The sequence below is a fragment of the Pezoporus occidentalis genome, unplaced genomic scaffold (genome assembly GCF_034315485.1).
Source record: "Pezoporus occidentalis ecotype Australia unplaced genomic scaffold, CSIRO_AGI_Poc_V1 ctg21, whole genome shotgun sequence".
NCBI classification, from domain to species: Eukaryota; Metazoa; Chordata; class Aves; order Psittaciformes; family Psittacidae; genus Pezoporus; species Pezoporus occidentalis.
Genome location: NW_026913964.1, coordinates 3152716 through 3172427, shown reverse-complemented (window position 1 = coordinate 3172427; position 19712 = coordinate 3152716). Strand labels below are relative to the sequence as shown.

The 19712-nt window shown below is 37.3% G+C and overlaps 1 protein-coding gene and 1 long non-coding RNA gene across 9 annotated transcripts in view; one reads left to right on the top strand and one right to left on the bottom strand.

Moving 5' to 3' along the window:
- Positions 1-19712, top strand: part of RAD51B (RAD51 paralog B) — a 455666-nt gene that overhangs the window by 47117 nt on the left and 388837 nt on the right. For all 8 annotated transcript variants that reach the window (XR_009964928.1, XM_062619224.1, XM_062619219.1 and 5 more), the window contains exons 5-7: positions 6093-6229; positions 10896-11015; positions 12034-12217. Coding sequence is in view for 7 of the 8 variants with exons in the window: in XM_062619224.1 (XP_062475208.1) it covers positions 6093-6229; positions 10896-11015; positions 12034-12217 (441 nt within the window). In the remaining variant the exon portion in view is untranslated. The remainder of the gene's footprint in view (positions 1-6092; positions 6230-10895; positions 11016-12033; positions 12218-19712) is intronic.
- Positions 1-19712, bottom strand: part of LOC134163952 (uncharacterized) — a 392100-nt gene that overhangs the window by 78333 nt on the left and 294055 nt on the right. The gene's annotated exons all lie outside the window — the stretch shown is intronic.

The following is a 19712-nucleotide window of genomic DNA, read 5'->3' as shown; positions in this document are numbered from 1 at the left end:
TCTATTATATGCACGTACATTGCAACACTGCAAACTGCATATACGTCTATAACTCTCACTCTCTGGACTTTGGATGCAATACTACTTTTTGCTTGAAATTTTATTTTAAGACCAACGGACTTCTAAGACTGGAAGAATTCATCTTCTAGTGCCTGGATTTCTCTGTGGCCTTGCAGAAAGTGATCGTAACTTGCATAGTTTCTATAATCTGGAAAGACAGGGTTTGTGTAGGTGTTCATAGGAGTCACTGAGTGTTTTGAAAGCACGAAGATGTAATATTTACCTTAGGAATTTGCTAAACTACCAGTGGAAGTGGAGAAATGTGTATATTGGAGTATCAATAAATGTGTGCCCTATTCTGATGTTATTCACTTTGCCATCCATTGTAGGTCCTTAGTAGAGACGGAATCCGTAACTCAGTGGATATTGGTTTTATGCAGTGAGAGATATTTGCCGCCCTAAAGTTTTGAACTCAGCTGTTCGCTTGAAGTGTCTTGTGTGCCTCATGCTCTGAATTTAGATAAGCTGAAACCATCTTTTGCCATGAATATATTAGCTGTCCCTACCAAGTGCTTTCCTTTGTCTACTGTGGCAAATTACCACAGTTAGAGGAGTAGAAGTGAGAAATTACAAAAATCTTACTCTGAGGAAAATATTTTTTCCACACCCTATAATCAAAACTAGGTTTGTTGTTATCTCAGAAAACACTACGGAATGTGTAGTGACTTAGAGCATATTAGTGTTTAAGCAACGCTGAGTTTAGACTATAACAGCTTCTGCTCTAGTAAACTCATAGGTAATGGGGGAATATTACTTTTTAAAGATTCTAAGTATTTCTCTTTTTATAAGATGTACAGGAAAATACACCATTCAGATGTTCATGAAAATGATTAAGAAAGCATCCATGAACTTAACATTGATCTGTCACAATTATTATTTTCATCCTATTTAGGCCTAGCTTTGTTACCAATTTACTGTAAGCAAATCAGATTGGAAGAATTTAATCTTAAGATGAGTAATACAAGTCTTTAAATTCTGGGAGAAAAGACTAGCTAAATTTCTTTTCATTGAAGAAGAGCAAGCTGTTGTTATACGTACCAGTGGGATATGTAGCATCCTGAGATAATAACTGTGCTGCTGTTGAGGATAGAGTCTTTCAGCAGGAGGTTAGGTTTTAGTGCCTAAAAATATTTTTATCAGCAAAGCAATGGCCGCACTGGGTGTAGTTTGACTCCTTTTATTTTGGATTATTGTTCATGCAGTCAGCTGATGAAATAGCACAGCATATGTTTGGAAAGAGATGGTGTTCACTTGCAGCTGGTACCTGGCTTTATGAAATTTCCATTTGGTCCACTATTTCTCAGTGGAGGCAGAGAATGGTTGGCCACGTCTTTAGGCTGCTTAAACTTCTGAGTTCTGCTTCTTTAGTTGAAATGGAGAGTCACCGCCGCACAGGTAGGAGAAAGAAGTAGAGTAGAGATTGCCTTTTTTGTGATGTGCTGATTTGTCCTTGAGCCTGTGAATGGCTCATGAGTGGTGCCCAAAACAAGGATGTCACTCTTCTGTAGGTTAACCCAATCTGTTCTGCCTTCCTTCTTGTGGCTTGGCAGTTTTGACTAAGATGGCCAGAGTGTAGAAGTTTGCATTAAAGGATCCTGGAATATTTTTTCCCTAATTAAAAAAAAGTGGATGTGATCCTTTTGAGTCAGAAGAGCCATCCAGTTAACTTACAAGGCTGCTGAATGTCATGAATATTAATCCTAAGCACAGCTATCACTCGGCTAGCAGTGCAGTCTCTGTCTGACCTGTTCTTGCTTGAAGACCAGGTAGAATGGCTCTGGAGCACAGAGAGACTTAAGCTTGCCAGTTGCCATGTACATGGCATTGCTCCAAGGGCCATCCAGGAAAAGAAGTGGTTGACATGCTGGGAGTTTTACTGGAGTTCAGCTAACCTTTGAGTTCTAGGTTTTGGTTTGATGTAGTTTTATTTATTTATTTATTTATTTATTGTTTTATTTGAAAGCAAGTTCTGCAAGCAGTTGACCTCAAAACATTGATGTTCGATGTAATTTTCCTGAGATGGCATAAAATACCGCTCTTTAAGAAGTAAATGCAAATGCTAAGTTTTCCGGAGCTCTGTAATTTGTAATACCTCTCAGTGTGGTTGATTATCACAATACTCAATTTTTTTCCTCAGTGTTTCCTTAAAACATATAAATGTTTTAAAAAATGTTTGAGATATAAAAAAATCTGAGAAAATGTTACTAACTTCTGTTTTAATAACGGTCATAAGCTGTATGTATCAATGTATTTAAAAGTAGTTGGGGAAGTGAATATATTCAAAGATAGGCTGAACTTTTATCTAACTGTAAGTGAAAAGCACTGCAACAGGAAAGGTGTTCCATTGGAATTTTTTTTCTGACACCCCCCCAAAAAAAAAGAACCAGACCAAACCCAAACTTTTTTTTGTTTTGTTTGTTTGTTTTTGTATTCTAACATATTTTGGTTAGAAATAGAGACCTGCCTAACGCAGTTACCTTCACTAGGTGATCTCACAACGTGTCTGAGATGTTGAAGTCTGTACAAGACATCTGGTGGATGAGCCTAGAACTGCAGGCTCTGCATCCTACCGGTAGCTTGGTCTTGGTTGCACCCTCATACCAGTTTGACAATATTGATGCATAATAACTGTTTAATTAGAAATGTTATAGGGAGAACTAGGTAGGCTCCGGAAATCAGATGACTAATTTAAGATATTAAAGATGTCTTTAAAAAAAAAAGTTTGTTGCTTTTATTTAGCAGCCTTTTAGGTGCTAAATGTGTGAAGTAATCAGGGCATGTGTTGTGTTTCTCAGCAAAAGGCAGAGAACAATTAACACTGCAGAAACTGAGTTTCTCATTTAAAGCCTGGTTATGGAGATACTTAAAGCATAGTTGCAAGCGTCATGAGTTCTGAAGTAGCTGGCAGCGCTACAAGTGTTCTTTAGTATGACTGCTGGATGAAATTTTAGTAGAAAGCTGACAAGTGTCTGCTGCTGCTGCTGTGATGCTGTACTGCAGCTTGTGAAAACTTCCAGGTTGCATTCTTTTCGGATTCGATTGGTTTTTGGAACTTCATAATTTAATTTGCTCTTTTGCAATTTACTGGAGCATAGCTGACCAGCAGATTACCCTTTTTTGTTATTAGACAGGTATTCTGAAAGAAGTTGTTTTCAAAAATATGTTGCATGCAGCAGTCACTTCCTGACTGGTGTGGCTAAATCATTGTCTTCCTGTTACTTTACCCAGCAGTGAGGGTGGTTGGAAACTTGGAATTTGAGTACATGAGCCACGGGGTTAAGACTTGGGGGGGTAACTTCTACAGCCAAAGCCGCTTGCTTTTTGAGTGCCAGAGGGATTTGATTTCTATTACACTGTCTCAGACCATTTTTTTTCCCAAACCACTATTAGGTTTTGAGTTGGAAATTAAATCATAGCTGAAATTTTGTGGTCAGCTGTCAGCTTTTGGCCAACTCCTCTGAGGAAAAATTAAAGTAAGAATATTGAAGAGTTTAATCCCCTGGTAGCTGAAGAAAAATTAGCTCCTTGTGATTTTGTCCAAACCCTACAGATGTGCCAGAGAAAATAATATATAGCTTAATGAAAAATAAAAGTATATTTTATTAGCAGAGATAAATGAAAAATGGTTGCAGTCTTCACATTTCTATCTGGGTGGACTTGATTTTTTTTCTTTTTTTTTTTTTTTTCTCTTCCAGAGCAAATTTAGAATAAAACAAACTAAGCAGACTTTTTACAGACATTCAGTTTAAATTATGGTAGAAGAATTCCAGCTTGTTATTTTTAAATGAAGATTGTAGTGTTCAGAACACTTGCTGAACCAGCATTAACTACAATTAAATATGGTAGTTCTCTAACATTGTTTACTGTAGATTATTTAAAAACCTCTTTTGATGCCCTTTAAAGGAATGCTGTTGAAAGATGAAGTATTGTCTTTGGGAATACAAATTTTCTCTCACTTCATTGGCTTGTTTCCTTATTCTACTTCATACTGTAAAATTCCCTGTCTTTCTCTGATAGGATGCTTGTATTCTTGGACATTTTTACAGCATCTCTTCTGAATTAGCTCCTGCATTAGTCACTGAAATAAATATTTCCAATGCATCTCTCAGGCAAGGCTGAAACTACAAATGTTTTATGAGGTCTCTGCACAGTTGTCTGAACATTTTAATTTAACAACTGGATTGATGCCCTCCCCTCGTTCATTTCAAATCTTCTTTTTAACTAGAAACAGCTGGTAAGATTGCTTGGCTATCACAGGCTAAGGGATATGTTTTGCCTCTGCAATTTTTATATATGCTCTGGGTTAATATTAAAATGTGGCTGCTATTGTTGATATATTTTGTAATCTAAGTACCCTAGATGGAGGGGAGATAATTGCAGAAATTATTATTGGCTGATTCCGGTTCTGTAATTTGTTAAATGCAGTGTGTGCTTCTAAACAAAATCATCTAATGCTTCTCTTGCATTAAGGTTTGGAGTAGGTTGACTGATATAGCTTGGTTTTCAGACCTTGTTTAAAGACAAAAGTGATTAAAGATATTTTAACCAACTGTTAACAGTCGCTAATGTGTAACTGTAGCTAATGCAGTCCTTCACTGTTTCCTTGTAAAGTTTCTGTGCTCCAAGTCATGCTGCTGCTGCTTAAAACAAAACTATAAGGATACTGTAGTATCTTGTGGTGAAAGGGTGTTTGTACTTAAACTGTTGTGCATTTAGGATCAAAAATCAGTTTGATTTTGAGTGTCTGTTGAAAGGTTTCTTTTTTAATTTAAAAGAACAGCTCTGTTTTTAAGCCTTTGCTTTGGCAGTGCTGTTTTGAGAAGGTACGCTATGTTTTGCAGTTTAACCTCCTCTGTGTGGCTTACTTTTATAGCACATTATTATTTAGTCCCTACTAGAGTCAGAATGAACTCACTACTCTTTGGTTTTAAAGTTGCTTCAAGTTTACATTTCCTGATTTTTCAGCCCTCTTAGTATTTAAGATATCATTGTCTCCCTTCCCAGAAGCAGTGACAATGTGATACGGTATTTAAAGACCCACTGTAGTAGTGATGAACATGTGATTATCTGAACACAGAGCTCAGCATTCATTTACAATCTCTGCAAGATCTACAGTGGATGAAGAACAGCATGCTGCGATCCCTAGTAGAAAAATCTTGCTCTCTGAAACTGTGGCTCTCTTCAAACAATGTGTTCTTTTGATCCTTGTGGCTTTTCTCTTGGATAATACTGGAACCATTTCACACAAGTTGAGTGTGCTGTATTTGCACGTGCAAATCTTAACGTAAGATTTCAGTCAGCGCAGGTGGAATCTTAAAATTGGCAAGCTGGTCTGAACCTTAAATGGTGTTCATTCTTGAAATATGGTAATAGGGAGCTAATGCCAATGACAAAGCACATGCTACATAGCAGAGTGTAGTCTCTGGGCCGATAAAGTTTGTCTTATGTATAAATGAGGTCCATACTGAACATTCAGTCTTTACAAGGTAAGTAATGACACTTGTGATTTCCAAGGGAGACCTGGTTGTAACCAAGGTAATGATGACTCCTAAGCAGTCATTTACAGCTGTGAACTCATTAGCTCTGGACTTTTTCAGCTCTAAAGGCCATTGATGTCATGTGAATGTCAACTGTGACTATTCCAATTCTGCTTTATTTTAGAAGGTAACACAGAGAAGGAGATGGAAAAGAATTAGCTGTGGCTCTGGCGAATATCCTGTAAGAGGAGGATGGGAATAGGGAGCCTCAAATATGAAAGTTACATAATAAAGGATGTCAGAGAAATGAACACAAACATAATGTTGTGTCTCAAGAACTATTATTCTTCAGTGATGAGTTTGACTGCAAGGCACAGGTCCGAGAGTAACTGCAATTTGCTCTTTGTGGGCTGCATTCTCTTTGTGGCTGTGCCCTCCTTTGGTAGCTGGTAGAGCAAACTTTGAGGTGTTCTGGCTGATGGGTCTTACCTAAAAGTAGAATTCAAAATGAATGTGATATCTCTTGTTTATGTTACTGATCTTTTCTTCTTCCAGATAACTGGCCCACCAGGTTGTGGCAAAACTCAGTTTTGTATTATGGCATGTGTTCTGGCTACACTGCCTGTATGCATGGGAGGACTGGATGGGGCTGTTATATACATTGACACAGAGTCTGCATTCAGTGCTGAGAGGTAAGGTGCAAAATTCTGAAACAACACGCTTCCAACTTCTTTGGCATCTTTTCTCTCGGAGCCTTCGGTTATTTTCTGAGCAATAGTTAAGCATTTTTTAAGTAAATACAGATGGTAATTATTAACCATTCATCTAATGTGTGCAGTTATTCTGTAGGTGACAAAAATAATTTACTAAAATGGTTTGCTCAACTTCCTAATTTGTATGATTAATAATAATTAGGAGGCAGATTCCACTTGTGGAATTACGAGGTGCTTGGCACACTCTCTAATTTAGAAATGATCTTAACAGCCCTGTACCTGAAATCTTTCTTTGCAGTTTAGTTTGTGGAGTTACCAGGAAGGTTTTGAGGATGTAAAGGCCCAACGCTTTGAATACAAAGGAAATGGAGGTTTTTGTCTGAACAGTAGGACTGACATATCCAGTTTTTCTTCAGATTTCTATCCTGTTTGTGCTGAGTGGGGCCCCCTGCCCTTCTGCACTTCTGATTTCCTTCTGCATTATCCTCTCCCCTACATCCTTAGTGGTCATGCAGTACTATATTCCCATCCCTCTATAACATCTTTCATTCTTCTAGTATCTCCTGCTTTTCCCGTGGGACTAAAACTGCTCATGTGTACACCTACAGTATCCCCTTACTGCTGAATGGACAGGAGATGCTATATGCTGTATCTGCTTGAGAGTTACAGATGAGCGCATGTGTTGGTGACTGGTTAACTGTTGAAATAATTCTGCAGTATTTCATTAAAGGTAGCTCTAATTTAGTTTACTTAGTTACCAAGTTCTCTAAACTATGAGGATTCAATGTTTTTGAGATGTGTATTCCTTTGTCACTGTTTGGAATTAGTTCAAAAGTTAATGATGTAGGGGAGGACAAGTAGTACAGTACTTTCATCTTTGCTTAGCAAAATGGGCAGTAGAAGATTCATTGAAATAATTTATGTGTTTCAGATGACTTAGTAGTTATACCCATGGCCTGAATTCAGAGTATCAAAGCAAATGTATTTGCATTGTTTAATCATTTGAAGTTATCATAGATGAAAAGGTGGGGTTTCTAAGCCTGTTTTTGTTGACTTGATTTCACAAAAGTTTTAATTACTTTAACCCGAATTGTAATATAGCAAAAAAAAAAAAACAACGGTTCAAGCAATGGCTCTGCAAAGTCTGGTGCTCCCTTCTTACATACCACTTAATATTTATTTCAGGTCCCTGAAATATAGATAGGGAATGCAAATAACTCATCCACTGGGTCCTTAACTGTTTAAAACTTGTTGCTTAAAAGTGAATGCTAACCAATAGAAAACAGGTGAATGTGAAAATGAAACTGCCGAAAAGAGTAGGATATAAAAAGGACGTGGTAAAAGTAACATTATTACTAAGGATGAGAATGTTTATGTATTAAATGATATTTAGTATTGCTTAGTTGCAAATGACAGCTATACATAATGTGTTGCAACCCCTAAGGAGCAGCACCAGCACAGTGAGGGAAGTGCTTGTCCCCTTCTACTTGGTACCTGTTAGACTTCATGTAGATCCTGTGTCCAGTTTTGGGCTTTCAGTATGAGAAAGACATGACAAACTGCAGGGAATTCATCAGAGGTCTACCAAGGTGGTTGGGGCTGGAACACTTGCCCTTTGCAGAGAGTCTGAGGTCTTGCTCAGTCTAGAGGTGAGAAGGCTTTGAGAGGGTTCTAACAGCAGCCTGCCTCTACCAATAAGGAGGCCATCAAGGTGATGGGACAGTGGTCCATGGCAGGGGGACAGCAGGCGTACATTGAAATCAATTTTTGTGCTGATAAATGGAGCAGCTTTTCTACCAGAAGAACAGTCAGGAATTGGAAAAGGTTGCCTAGAGAGGTTGCGCTGCTTCCATCCTTAGGGACCTTAAGCACCTTCTTCTGACTTCATAGCTGACACTACTTTGAACAGGATGTTACCATGGAGTTCTTCTGAGTTCTCTTCCTAACCTGAATTTTCTTACAATTCTGTAATCCTGTGTTATTAATAGATAGTGAGTAGGAGATGTTTTGGTTTTGTTGTTGTTCTAAACACTGGGGTTAAGCGGGCAAATACTCATTTCATAGCAACTTATTTTAAAGGGGTTGATGGAGAGAGATGTTTATCTGGCACTATTTTTGTGTAAAACCAAAAGCCTTTACGGAAAGCCTGAGAAGGGTTTGTATCCCTGCTGCTCTTTAGGGCTGAGACTAGCAAAGTTGTGGCTGTCATACTGCCTATAATGCTACTCTGCTTCTAGAAAGATGCTGTATAAAGCTGGATATTTTATTTCCTTTGCTGAAAGGCACTTTTCTTCTGTCATTCTGCCTGGCAGGTCTTACTTCAGTGCAGGAGCTTTTTGCTTCCACAAACTTTCATAGTCTCATAACTTATTCTCTAATGTGACAGTTTACTTCAAGCTAATAGAAATGCTGAGCAGAGTGGTCAGAATTGAGGCTGGTCTTCTAACATATGCCATTGGTTTCTGTAATTTGTATTTTTTTTTACTTGAATGTAAGAGAAAGCTGTAGCAGTGCAGACGGTGTCCGTCATTCAGCTTTGTCAGAACACAGACACTAGGGCAGCTAGATGGAATGGCCATAGTAAGTCTGGAAATCAAAATTGTTGTCATCAGTTTTGCAGCAATTCAGTTCAACTCTAGCCAGCTATTAACTGAAAACACACCAGACTTATTTAGAAGGTCTGAAAATAATTTGTTGGTTTTGCTTTTCTTTCTAGCCGTACTTCGTGCTTGTAAAAAGGAACTACTAGGTACAAGTTTCTGTGAATCAAAGCTGAGAACAAATGGATTTTTCCACCCTGTGGGCCTCTACCCTAATTTCAGAGAACATGTTCTGTGTATGATTAATTGTGTGAATGGAAAGACAAGGTTCTGTCCCTGGAAGTTCTGTGGGACAAGTTTAGATGTAGTAATTTATCTAATGAATGAGATTCGTACTATTGTAACAAATTTGCTTGCTCAGGATGGGTATGTTGACATTCAAGCTTAGTGTTTCTAATTTTTAAACCACATAAAACTGATTTAAAATCGTGTTTCTAAAATAGCTTTAACATTTTGGGTTTTAATGAAAGATGCCTGAATAAAAACATCAAAATAACCAGTAAGTTGTGCCCACAGATATCATCCACTAGATGCCACTCTTCTCAAGCTAGAAGCAGTTGGATATGTCTGCTTAAAGTACGAACAATGTTTTGTCATTACAAAATAAAATCTTCATTTTGGAAGAATACAGTGCTCAGATTGTGAATACAAGTTTCTAAATTAAATTCTTGTACCATTTATTTAAGGACCTGGATAAAATTGCATTGTATTCAAAGGGGTGGAACCTCTTCCAACTGACTTCCAAAGAGTGAGCCAGGCAGTTAGCAGTTCTGAAACATATACCGTTTAATGTCCTCGATTTTATGTATAAAATCTCACTTAACTGAAAATGTTGGTGTCTCATCAGTAAATTGTTTAGTTTTATATCTGTGTGAGAGCTTTTTCAAAGCTTAGTTTCTGAATATAAAAGTATTTTGACAACAAATAAAAATACCCAAGTTCTTCTGACTTCTTTTGGTGTTATTGTGAGTTATCTGGTATGCTTCCTTAGTCTACTCTCATAATAAGTAGTAGTGTGCTTAACAATTGTAATTCATGGTTTTGGAGGGTCATGAATTTGCTAATAAGGTAATGGAGAACATTTAATCATGGAACCCCACATTCAGTTCTGTCAGTGAAGCAGCCACTTAAACTGTTCAGTCATTTCATTATATCAAGTCATACCGGTTTTACCTGTGTTATCTGAATGGATGGATGTTCAGTTGTAGCTGCCTGGCAGCTGGAGCCTCAGTCACTTTGTGACACAATGCTGATGTTTTGGGCTTTTTTTTTTGCTATGTTCTAAAAAAAGTATGTATTTTTAAAGATTTTATGAGCCCTTTTTACAAATAGGTAACTGGCATAATGGAAATAGTTTCAATGAAAGTCTCCCATCCAAATGACCTTGTATTTGTTTTTAAAGAGAGATTATCTGTGAAAAGATTTTCACTTTTGCAGGTATACTTTCCATGCATGTACTGCTTGTATAAGTACTTGCAGTTGAATTGGGCTCTGTTCTTTGCAGTCTCACTTCCATATTGGCTGGATCTTGTAATAGATCTTCTGTTTGTTGTTGGCTTGTTAAATTCCTGTGGTGACACAAGGTCCACTTTGTGATTTCACTGCAAGATAAAGGTGGAAGGGAAGGTGGTCTGAATTACTTCTGCTTAAATGAAAATAATAGTTACATATGATAATTAAAATAGGAGAATGCTTGGCCATTGAGTGGAGCTTCTTGTACGAAGCTCAAAAGAACTTTGCATTCAGTAACTATAAATTTTGCAGTTCCTTCTATATGAGAGGTTGTTTCTTTATATACAGACATGTTATGTCTTTCCCCAGTGGATCACTGATTCTTAGCATCACTAGGAACAGGACACAGGTATTCTGACTTCAAGTATTTCAATTTGACTGCGAAAGTATGCTTCTCTTTTGAAAAATATTTCCAGTGTTACTTGGTATCTGCTCATCATTCAGAGGTGTGCTTGGTTTGCTTTGTGAATACTTGATGCTTGTTATCCCATATTGTTCCTTTTGCAGTGTTATGTCTTCTGTTTTTCTGATAGGTTGATTGAGATAGCAGGAAACAGATTCCCTGCTTATTTTGACTCAGAAGAAAAGCTGTTCTGCATGACCCGTAGCATCCACCTGTATCGAGAGCTGACCTGTGGCAGTGTACTGAAGAGGTATTCTTTACCAGCTTAAAAAAAAAAGACAATTTTTAACTGGATTGTTTATAACAGTATTTGTTTGATATCAAAGTTTTGTGAAGAGTAATTTATATTTTTGGAGGCGTTTTCATGTTGATAACAGCACAGTCTCAAAAGTTGCTATGGAAAGACTGACATTGGCTCTTCTCATTTCATACCTTATGACTAATCCAGTTGATGTTTCCTAATTTTGGATAGACAATTTCTATACGATCTGATCCCTGTAAGCCTTTAAAGGGCTATGACAGGTCTTGTCAAGTCTTGGATTGTGGAGTTATGTTTTCCTGAAATAGGTGTGCTTTGGAGGAGCACAGTTTACTTCCAGGGGACTGGGACCCCTCCAGCAGTGGGAGGGAGGAATCGTTTAACAGTTGTCAGCCTGAATGCTGTTGTTGGCAGTCATGTTATTACCTTATGTTAATTTGTGAACACATTTTGCAATGAGAATGAATTATGTTATATTTTAGCATCATCTTGTGTGTTTTATGTTAGTGGGAGAATTATTCTAAGAGTAACTTCTAGTGCAGCTTTATTAGAGAACAGCTAATAGTGTTCTATCATTGGGTTAGGTTTGGCATACTGTCTTTGGAAACAGATTTGACCCTATGCATGTATAGACACCAAGGATTCTGGTGTTGGCAATGAAATACTGTGAGCAAAAAGGCATACTTTCAGTGTCCACTTAACTTGCTGTCTGCCATTCAGGGGTTGTACTGCATAGTATTGCTAACCAGAGGTTCTTCCAAAACTCTTTCAGAAAGGTCCTGGTTTTGGTTCTGTGGCCTACTGAGCCTCAGAATCTCTTAACATATGCAGAGTGTTAACATGGAGGTTGTGTGTGAGGGGGGAAAAGAGGGGCTGACTTCCAGGTTATTAAAGTAGACCTTTTTAAACAGCATCAGGGTATAAAATGGCTCTATTGTGTAAATAGTATTATCAATGACTGGAGGTTTTTATGTTGGTTTGGTTTTTTTTTGTTTTTTTTTTTTTTCAGGATTACGTCTTTGGAAGAAGAAATTATTTCAAAGAAAGTTAAACTCATAATAGTTGACTCTATTGCTTCAGTTGTCAGAAAGGAATTTGATACAAAACTCCAAGGCAATCTGATAGAGAGAAGCAACTTTTTGGCTAGAGGAGCATCAGTGTTGAAGTATTTGGCGGAGGAGTTCTCAATACCAGTAAGTTCTTCCTTCTTTCTTAAATTTTTGCCTTACAGTATCAATTAATAGAATCTGAGAAGAATGATAATGACAGGAAGATGAAAACCAGAAAAAGGTTCTAGCAGCAATCTTCAAGTAGGTACCAACTAAAAAGTAGTTAGGGAATGGGGGAACAGTAGCTATTCTGCATGGTGGGTTTTTTTTGGTTTTGGTTTTTCCTTTTTATTTAGGTCCTCAAAAAAGGGTTTGCAAGAGTATCCAGCTGTGTTCCAGTGCTTTGTTTTCTTTCATTCTTTCTTTTTTTCCTTAAATCTTACTTTGTTTTGTGCCATTAAATACTGTTCTCCCTGATGGTTCCCTTCTAATGCAATGCTTGCTCTGACTAGTGCTTGCTCTAACTAGTGCTTGCTCTGACTAGGTGAAGATCTTTTTCTGCCTCTGTCTCTTCCACTTAAGTTTGCAGAAAATACAGCAAAAAGTTTATGAGCAGCCTGAATTCCTTTTGTGACTGATAATGTACGCTAATTAATGGTGAAAGGGCAGTAACAGCACAGTAAATTCTTGTCTGTGGACTTGCCTGTAAAATAAAGAGGCAACCACTCCAGGTAGGGACTGGGTAGAACTGATCGAAAAGTGCTTTGAAGATGTAAGCTGCATAAGTATGTGTGTGTGCCTTTACTATATGATCCTCTGTGGATCATATCAACTCAAAAGATGTCATTGAGACTCAACTCTTGGAATTATTTCCTACTATGGGTAATCTACCTACTCATCTCTCAAGTTGAAGAGAGAAGCTTAAGTAAGGCTGGTGAGGCCTTTTACCTCTGGCATTCCTGAGGTCACAGCAGCTATCATACCAGAAGTGTACACATCAGAGATGTGGAACTGGCTGACTTAAGAATAATGGATTTCCTTCTGCTATGTAATTTCTAAGCACTTTTGATGGAGAAGATTAAACCCCCTTGCCTTTAAAGTTCAGGTACAAAAGACAGTGTCCTACGTAATGTACCCCGTAGTACTTACAGGGCTTTAAAAAGACACGAGAGAATTGTTTGTAAGTATGTGCCCTCATAATTTGGGAAAATATTATGTAGCCTTTTGAAAAAAGGAAGAAGCTGTATGGGAAGATACTATTTTTCTATTTCTCTGTTTTCTTCTCCTTTAGACACCCCCTGCTCCCCCCTTCCTCTTCATTAAAATGATGAAGCTGAGCTGGATTGGAGCCTCTGACAGTTCGGGCTGCTGCCCTGCTTAGCCAGAGGGACAATGTTAATATTCACAAAAGTCTTACAGTTAGATGATATGAAGTAGCCTAAGATTGTGATCCTAATTCATTCTACATAAGAAGAAAATAAAGCCTGAACATTTAAAAGTTCCCATCAATTTATCCAATGGAAATTCAACTGTGTTTTAATTTATTGCCATCTCTAACACATTGCTCATGGGTTGGTTCTGGCGTATTTTAAAGATTAGTTAAATTTTACTTCACAAAATAAACTGTAGTAACTCATGCTAGTTAAGAATTCTAGGAGGGCTGTGGCTAGACGTTTGGTTTCTTGCAACGCAAGGTTGTGTATGAGTAACATATAAAACCTAACATGGGGGTGTGTTATGCAATTGCTGGGGCATGCTAGAGGTAAGAGTGCTGTTGCATATATTGCATTAACCTCTGCTACTTAAGGTTGCACAGTATTCAAGGCTCTCATTGTAAATAACTGTTAGAATTATTTCAGATGTTTTTATTTACCTAGAAACTCATAAATATACATTTGGGAGTAAAAGAACATTAATACGGTTGCAGAGTGATCCAGATCACTAGTGAACTGGACACATGAAAAATAATGTAACACTTATTTCATGGCTGAATCAGTGCCACTGGATACTGAGTTGGACAACTAGTGGGACTCAATCTGAGACTGAAAGATTTGGAGTTGATGACTGATATGTGTTGCGCTTGAAGTCAACACTTTTAGACTGTAGCTAAAATGTCTGGTGAAAAACTTAGAAATAGTTGGGCAAGGGAATCAGAAATAATGAGGTCATGTATAATTTACTTAGCTATAACCATTACTGGAGCAGTATGTCTGGTCTTAACAGTCCAGGGAGGCCAGTAGAAAATCAGCTTCCCGAGAATAGCCCTGAAAATAACTGGGAGAAGGGGACAGCAGTCTTAGTAATTAAGATGGAAAGTGCTTACTTTGTTTAGCTTAGCTAGGGAAATGTTAAGGGTTTCTTCATTAGTCAGTATGGACCTGCTTGAGGAAGAGGTATTTGATAAAAGCTGACAAAGGTATACCACAGTTCTGTGGTTGGAAACAGAATTAAGCAAGTTGAGACTTCAAATAAGGGGTGTGTTCTTACTGGACTAATTAACCATTGGAATGCATTAGTAAACATAAATAGCTGCTTGTCACAGAGTATTTTTAAATAGTTGTTTTTCTCAATTCTTAAAAAGGAAATGAGTTCAAATGGCATTAAATTTGGGGAAACCCTGTACTACTATGTAATGCCAGAGTTCAAATGAGTCTGATGCAGTCTCTAGCTCTTTTTAATTGGGTGTTTATGGTGTCAGGATATCACGTTTGATGAGCACAAGTGACTAGCATTCATAGCTTTTACAGAACTCAAAGGAAGTTCCTAAGTACCCCTATACAGTATGAAGTATTCAGGGACAAAAGCTGACCTTAACTATCTCAAAACTTATGGTCATTGTTCAGTAAACTCCCTGCACTTCTATTTTTGGTTTGTGAAATGGGAATAACGGAGCTGTTAGTTGTGAGGATGCTGTGAGGATGGGGTCATTCCTGTTGAGAAAACACTCCTACTGTGTCCATGAACAATGTATAGATGCTCATTGGAAAGTAATGCTTGCCATCCTCTGTGTAAAATATAAATAATTTGAATTTATTTTTATTTTTTAATTTTAATTTTAAATTTTAATATTTTTTAATTTTACTGAATTTAATAATTCAGTAAATGATACCTTAATGCATTTTGAGGTGAGAGAAATTAACTAAACATACTAAATGGAAAGCACCATCTTAGCTACTGAATGAAGTGAGTGTTGTGCGATTTAGATGCCTGCTTCCTGTAATGGGGTTTGAATTTTTTTGTTTGTAAAGTACAAAGAAATAAAGCCTTTTTTTTCTCATGCTTTCACATTAGTAAAAGGTTTTATTTCTCAAGAAGTGAAATATACTGCCTGATTTCCATTTCCGATCTCTTTTTCCACCTAACTTAGCAGTAAGCCCGGTTCCATCCTAGGCTCTTTAAATGATGCCAGGGCAAGAGGCAGCACATGGTTTGGATGGCTTCTTGTCTTTTGATGGGCAACCTGGCAGCTGTACTGATGACTGAACAGTCACTGAAGCTTTTTCCTCCATGGTGCACAATTGTAGCAGTGTCCTTTTTTCCCTTTCACTGCACACAGGGGTGAGCAAAACCAATTTTTTCTGCCAGGTTTTGTTGAAACTAGTCAGTCAGATCTAAAGCTCTACCAAGAAACTGAGAAAAACAGTATGACTAAAAATCAAACAAAAAGCCTTTTATTTTTTAAATCAAGTGAATATGTAAAGCTATATGAAAAGTTATCTATCTGTTTTAAAGCGTTATTTGCATCTGAATGTGTTCTGTTACAGCGTGTGCTGATGCTGTCTTCTGGTTTTGTATTTAAGCAGCAGTAATCAGTCCTGTATGTTCCTGTCTAGCTTCCTGACTTCCTTATCTGCCTAGTATGTATTGAGAGCTAAACAAATTCCAAAATGGAAGATTTCTCAAGAAGAGTTTTTTAATGCCAGTTCCCTTTGAATTGATAATAAATTTGTAGAAAGCTTGGAAAAAATGGGTAGTTGAATTGTTGTTACAGTATGTAACAACAATATGAGATACATGAGACTTCCAGGTGAATTTGTCTGTATCTGGACTGTAAGCTGCTGAAATGCAAACTTTGTTTCTTATACTTTGCCATTAAGAAGTATTTTTTAATGCCAGTGCTACATAAACAGCAATTGAATTATCTTTGCAAGTTGTTTAAAACCAGCATAAGAAAAACTTTTTGCTTCCAAAACTTAGAGAACTGGTGTAATTTTGAAGTTTTCTAAAAAGAGAAATATATGTTATACCACACTGAAACATGTGTTTAATAAGGAGCTAACCTTATCAGCAGAAAACATTTTAGAACTGTTACCAGAAATTTACTAGCCATATTTATGCCAGCTGTGGTTCAAACAGTTTCAAGTGGTGAGAACTCAGCAGAAAGTATGGGTCCTTTTCTGTTGAGCTACTGATATTTCTGTAAAATGTCTTGTCGCTCAAGTTTCAAGCATGTTTGTGTTTGTATGTGAACTTGAATTCCCTTCCCAACTGCTAATAGAAGGATCTTTATACATAATCAAACTGAACTCTTGCAAAAGGCTGAGAATTACCTAATAATGTAATTCTCCTCTCCATCTCCCTTTCTGTCTCCCCATCCATATGAGTGGCTTTGGTGGTTTTTTTTCATGAAGTCTGTGTATTTCTTTAGAGAGCAGCATGAAAGTTAAAGCGGTTTGAGGCTTTGCTTAGAAGACGCAGACTAGTGCTTCTAAACCTGCAGGATTTTATTAAGATAATTCACCAACTTCTTGGAGAAAGCGAGTCCTCCTGTGAACTTGATAGGATGAAAAGATAGTAGTGTCTTATGCTAATCATACTGTGAATGTTACCACAGGAGCATAAATATTTAGAATAATATAGATATTGCAGAAATTGACTTTTTTGTTCTATGTGAATTGAAGAAACATTGACTAGCCCAAACTTTGAGTCGTGGAAAACAGTAGTTGTTTCCTAAATCAGGAAAATTACTTCCAAAACTAACTTCCTTCTTCTAGTAAAGAAAAATTCTTCTCTTCAAGATGTTTCAATCCCCCTGAACCAAAGTTCTATTAGTTTTTGTCCTAATTAAATGATGAACTGAGCAGCATTAGAAAATTTTGCTTGTGCTGGCTGTATGAGAACTTCTGTTTTCTTTTGGTGCAAAGAGGAATGAATCTAACTTTGTTCAGTGTGCTTCATCAGTTTGAGTAACAAATAGCCTGTGAAACAAAAATATTTCATGTTAGGATTTCCTCCCGTGTTATACTTAGCAGCATTTTCGTGTCCAGAAGTGAGTCTGTAGCTTGGTTTTAATTAAATATTCTAGTGTTACCCTTTGTTTTCTTACAAAAATCTGTTTAAAAACAAGTGACAGAATTTCACATATATGTGAACACTGCTGTTTGTAAAGTGTGGTTTGGAATTAATTTTAATTTGAGGTGTAGTTTAATTGGGAAAACAAAATGCTGAAAGGGGACTTAGCAGACCAGAGTTCTCTCTTTGCCCTCGCTAAAACTTCATAAACCCGTTTTTTGTTGGCAGCTTGTTTATGTTTCAGTTATCCCTCTGCTCAACAGTACGGAGTGAAAAATAATTTTCATAAAAGGGTTTTAATTCAACTGCTAAGGGTTGTTACAATGGTAAAGTTGGATGGTTTCGTCTTCTCGTGTGGCTGTTAAAAATTATTCTCGGAAGGCACAACTTGGTTGTAGTTTAAAATTACTGGTTGAAATGTAATAACTATCTTCAGTACTGCTGCCATCTGTGTACTTTTTTATATGTGTCTGGAGATTATATATTTCTGCAGTTTATGGCCCAACACAGTGTTCCTTTTGGACTGTGTGCTCATAAAATGTTTAATACTGCTGAGGAAAAGGAATGAGAAATGGTAGAGCAATGTTTCCTATTTTCTTCTGGTGGTGAAGTATAGAAAAGGAGGTAGTTTAAAGTTACATGATACTGGAATTCAGTTTTCATTTTCTTTTCAAGTATTCCCTCCATTGCTTTTTCCATTTTACAGTGTAAGCGACTTTGCCAAAACCCATCATTTCTGCACAATTGCACATACGAAATTATGTAGAAGGAAGGCACCAGTATTAATGTATAGGACAGGGAGTTGAGACGAATGAGATTTTATTACCAGATTTGGTTTTGATCTGTTGTATGATCATGCACAGTGCTTGCTATAAAGGAGGGCAGACACTTCCCCGATACCTACCTTGACATGAATTTCTGGTAGACTTTACCCAAAACAAATGTGCAGCTTCTTGTGTTTTCTAACCCTCATTCTAGTTACACTTCTTTGGGTTCCCTCCAGCTGATTCACATCACCTTAAAAATGAGGTGCCCAAAACTGGACAGTATTCCAGATGAATCTCTACCAGTCTTTAGGTATGGAGAAGGATTTCTTCTCATGTGTTACAGGACATCCTTTTGTTTATGCATCATAATACACTGCTTGCTTTGCAACAGCCCGGTGTCATTTATGTGCCGTTCACTAGAACGCTGGATCTACATTTGCTGACTTAGTTACTTAGCTAATTGCTTCTCCTTCTAATGTGTTATTTTTCCTGACTTGTCAAGATTTATAATCTTCTAGTGTACTTGCAGGCTCCTCCCTGTTTTTCTGTTTTTGCAAGGAAAATGGTCATTCTTTCTGTTACAGATTCTTTGTTAGAACCAGACTTCAAGCAGGCTAAACCATTTTGTTGAGGAAGAGACCTTTAAACACTGGTGACTGCTGTGTGTCATTTTCCAATAAGCCTTGCATCTAACTTGTAATAAAATCATCTATGTTGTACTTTTCTACTTTAAGTAACATACTTATATAATATATTCTGCTGCTAAAATAAAAATACAGTATTTGGTTTTCTTTTTTCTTCCTCTGTTGTTACCATGAACAAGCTGTAGGAAACAACAGTAATTCTACTGAAGGGCTTTTATGGCATTTATTGGGAATTCAGGGTTTGGCAAGGTGTACTGTTTTGACTGTGTGGAAAATTGCCTGACTCTTTAGGCCAATAATCTGTTTGTGCCTCTGCCAGAGAAGAATTTATTTTGAATATTCAGTCCTTTTTCGCATGTTTTCCTGTCCGTTTGATTTTACTTAAACTGTAGATTCTCTAGAAATATATCTGCATTTGCATATTGTGTAACCGGAAGTGTTTCTAGACTCTAGACAGGTTAGAAATGCAAAGAAGAGTTGACCCAGAATACAAGTTGTTTGAAAAATCTTACTCGTGTGCCCAGCATAGACTATTTAGTGGTTTGATTTCCATGTTCTCTGTAGTTTGTTTGCTTTATGGTTACTTGACCCCAGGGCTTCTGGGAATAAGGAGGACTTGCTCTGCAGTTGTTACTCCTAAATAATATTGTACCAGCCCCCTGAGGCATAAGGGATGGAAATAAAAGGAAATGAAGATTGGGTAATGCATGTGTCTGTTACCATACAAACGTGCCCAGAGATCAAAAGTAAACTTCGCTTGGAAACTGGTAGTAGTAGAGATAATTGTATTGCTTCCCTCTTTGTGTCTACAGGACTGCTTTGTGGGAATATTACATTTGTGTGGAACCAGGTGCGCTGCTGGGGCTGCTTTTTCATGAAGTATACTATGGAAGCTTCGTCATGCAGTCTGGTTGTTGCTGTTAACTAGAGAAATTT